The sequence below is a fragment of the Physella acuta genome, unplaced genomic scaffold (genome assembly GCF_028476545.2).
Source record: "Physella acuta isolate Inbredline_101_S28 unplaced genomic scaffold, ASM2847654v3 ptg001559l, whole genome shotgun sequence".
NCBI classification, from domain to species: domain Eukaryota; kingdom Metazoa; phylum Mollusca; class Gastropoda; family Physidae; genus Physella; species Physella acuta.
The window spans coordinates 135,095-137,010 of record NW_026733073.1 but is presented as its reverse complement, the minus strand read 5'-3'; the positions used below and the strand labels follow the sequence as shown (position 1 = coordinate 137,010).

Genomic DNA, 1,916 nt, shown 5'->3' with positions numbered 1-1,916 from the left:
TCAACATTCAATAAATATTCTTTCATACAAAAATTCATCCATATTTGGTGACAGCTGCCATAATGGTACTTCGCGGATATTATCTTCACCAATCGCGTTAATTAAATCCACATTTAGCTGTACGTTTCTTTCATAAAGTAGAAGCACCTTTCCCGGGTTGTCATGTGACATACTGTTCAACACCAGGGTGTAGAGCATCTGGAAATTATTGTCGTGAAAAAACTCAACAGTTACAACTAGAATTATACGCCAGGTGGCGTTGATCTCAGCAAACAAATCTTCATATTCTGGACGTCCTGGTTCAAGATCACTGGAGTCTCGAGTGTTCAGAAAAAAAGTTTGCTTTAAGTAGTTGCTTAAATCTGTAACAAAGTCGTCATTGGGAGATGAAACAATAAATACGTGGTTTTGAAAATCTGTTAATCTCTTACGTGTTACAGTGCCAAGTATATGAGCAACATAAGCCACAATGTACAGTTTACACCGCATGACGACAAAAGACACCAAAAATATTATAAGGATGACGCACAAAATAACAACAGAGACATAAAGATATTGCTGACCCACACACTGACGCCAAAATGTACCAACATTCCAATGTTTATCTAGATGAGAATACAAACCAGATTCGTTGACGCACATCAAATTTGAATCAAAATCTATTTCTACGATTGTTGTAAGAATCCATTTGATAAAACGGAAGTTCTCACAACCACATGATAAAACGTTTCCGGCTAATCTCAAACTGAATTTTCCATTTTTCTGAGCCAATTCATCAAGTTCCATTGTTATGGCTTCCTCTAATGTCGAAATAGCATTTTCACTAAGGTCAAGTACCTGCAAGTTTGGTGTCAGCTTAAGGTTGAAAGGAATTTCAGTAAACCTGTTGGTTGCCAGATAAAGTTCTGTCAAGTTAGGGTTAGTAGAAAAAGTATTTTGCGTGAGAAAAGTCAGAGCATTTAAAGATAAATCTAGACGCTTCAGCAATTTTAAATTTATAAAAATTCTTAAACTATTTAGTTGAAAGTTATTTACGTCAAACATGCAGTTTGCCAAAGCTAAATTTTCGACAGCTGAAAATGAGTCTAAAAATGTTGGAGAAAAAGCCGATAAATCGTTTCCTGAACCTAATAAAGTTTTAAGCCCGGTCAAACCTTCAAATTTACCATAAGCGAGTCTAAATCCAGTATCTCTCGCATCCAAATACTCTGCATTTTCCATTCCAACAAATGAGATATTTATCATCAAATAGGTGTTTTCCAAAAATCTCACTATGTTTATATAATTTAATGATCCGGCGCCATAAAATATTAAACCTCTTAGTTTTTTAGCGTTTTGGTTTTTGCTAAATCTTTCATGTCTCGGTATATTAGTGACATTCTCTATACTATTGTTTTTATGCACTGAAATAATCTCATTTTGACTTTGCTGTGAGTTTGACTGGAGTAGAAGGTTATTTTCTGACAAATAGTTTTTAGATAATTTAAACTTTGTTGGTGTTGTGGGAAAATTTAGAAAATTAGCGACGTAAATACTTTCTAAGCTTCTTAAAGTTAATACTCTCACATACCCTATATTAGTTCCAATCCATCTATTTTCCGATAGGTCGAGATATTTCAGGCACAAATGCCATGTTTCACTAAATAAAGCATCCTGTTCCAGTATACGAAGAAAAGAACGAGTGAATTCAAATCTGCGGACACAAATTTGTAGAAGGTATTTTGTTTTTTCAGCATCGAGGACGCCATCTTGCATATGGTGACTAGAAACAGTTTCACGAGCAGCTAAGAAAACACTGTTTAAACTGATCACTGACATACTCCTGCCAACCAGAGGCTTTAGAATGCCAAGCGCATGCATATTCCCTAAATGAGCCATACGTAATCGAAAGGTGTCTAACAATGTTAAATGTATTA

The 1,916-nt window shown here is 35.1% G+C and overlaps 1 protein-coding gene across 1 annotated transcript; it reads right to left on the bottom strand.

Moving 5' to 3' along the window:
* LOC131928876 (toll-like receptor 4) lies at positions 1-1,221 on the bottom strand. The gene has a single exon (XM_059285025.1). It carries the CDS (start codon positions 1,219-1,221, stop codon positions 1-3), a length of 1,221 nt encoding a protein of 406 aa, XP_059141008.1.
* Between the last annotated feature and the right edge of the window lie 695 nt (positions 1,222-1,916).

Excerpts from the sequence above, each read along its gene's own strand:
- LOC131928876 (XM_059285025.1), bottom strand. The coding sequence starts at position 1,221 with ATGGAAAATGCAGAGTATTTGGATGCGAGAGATACTGGATTTAGACTC.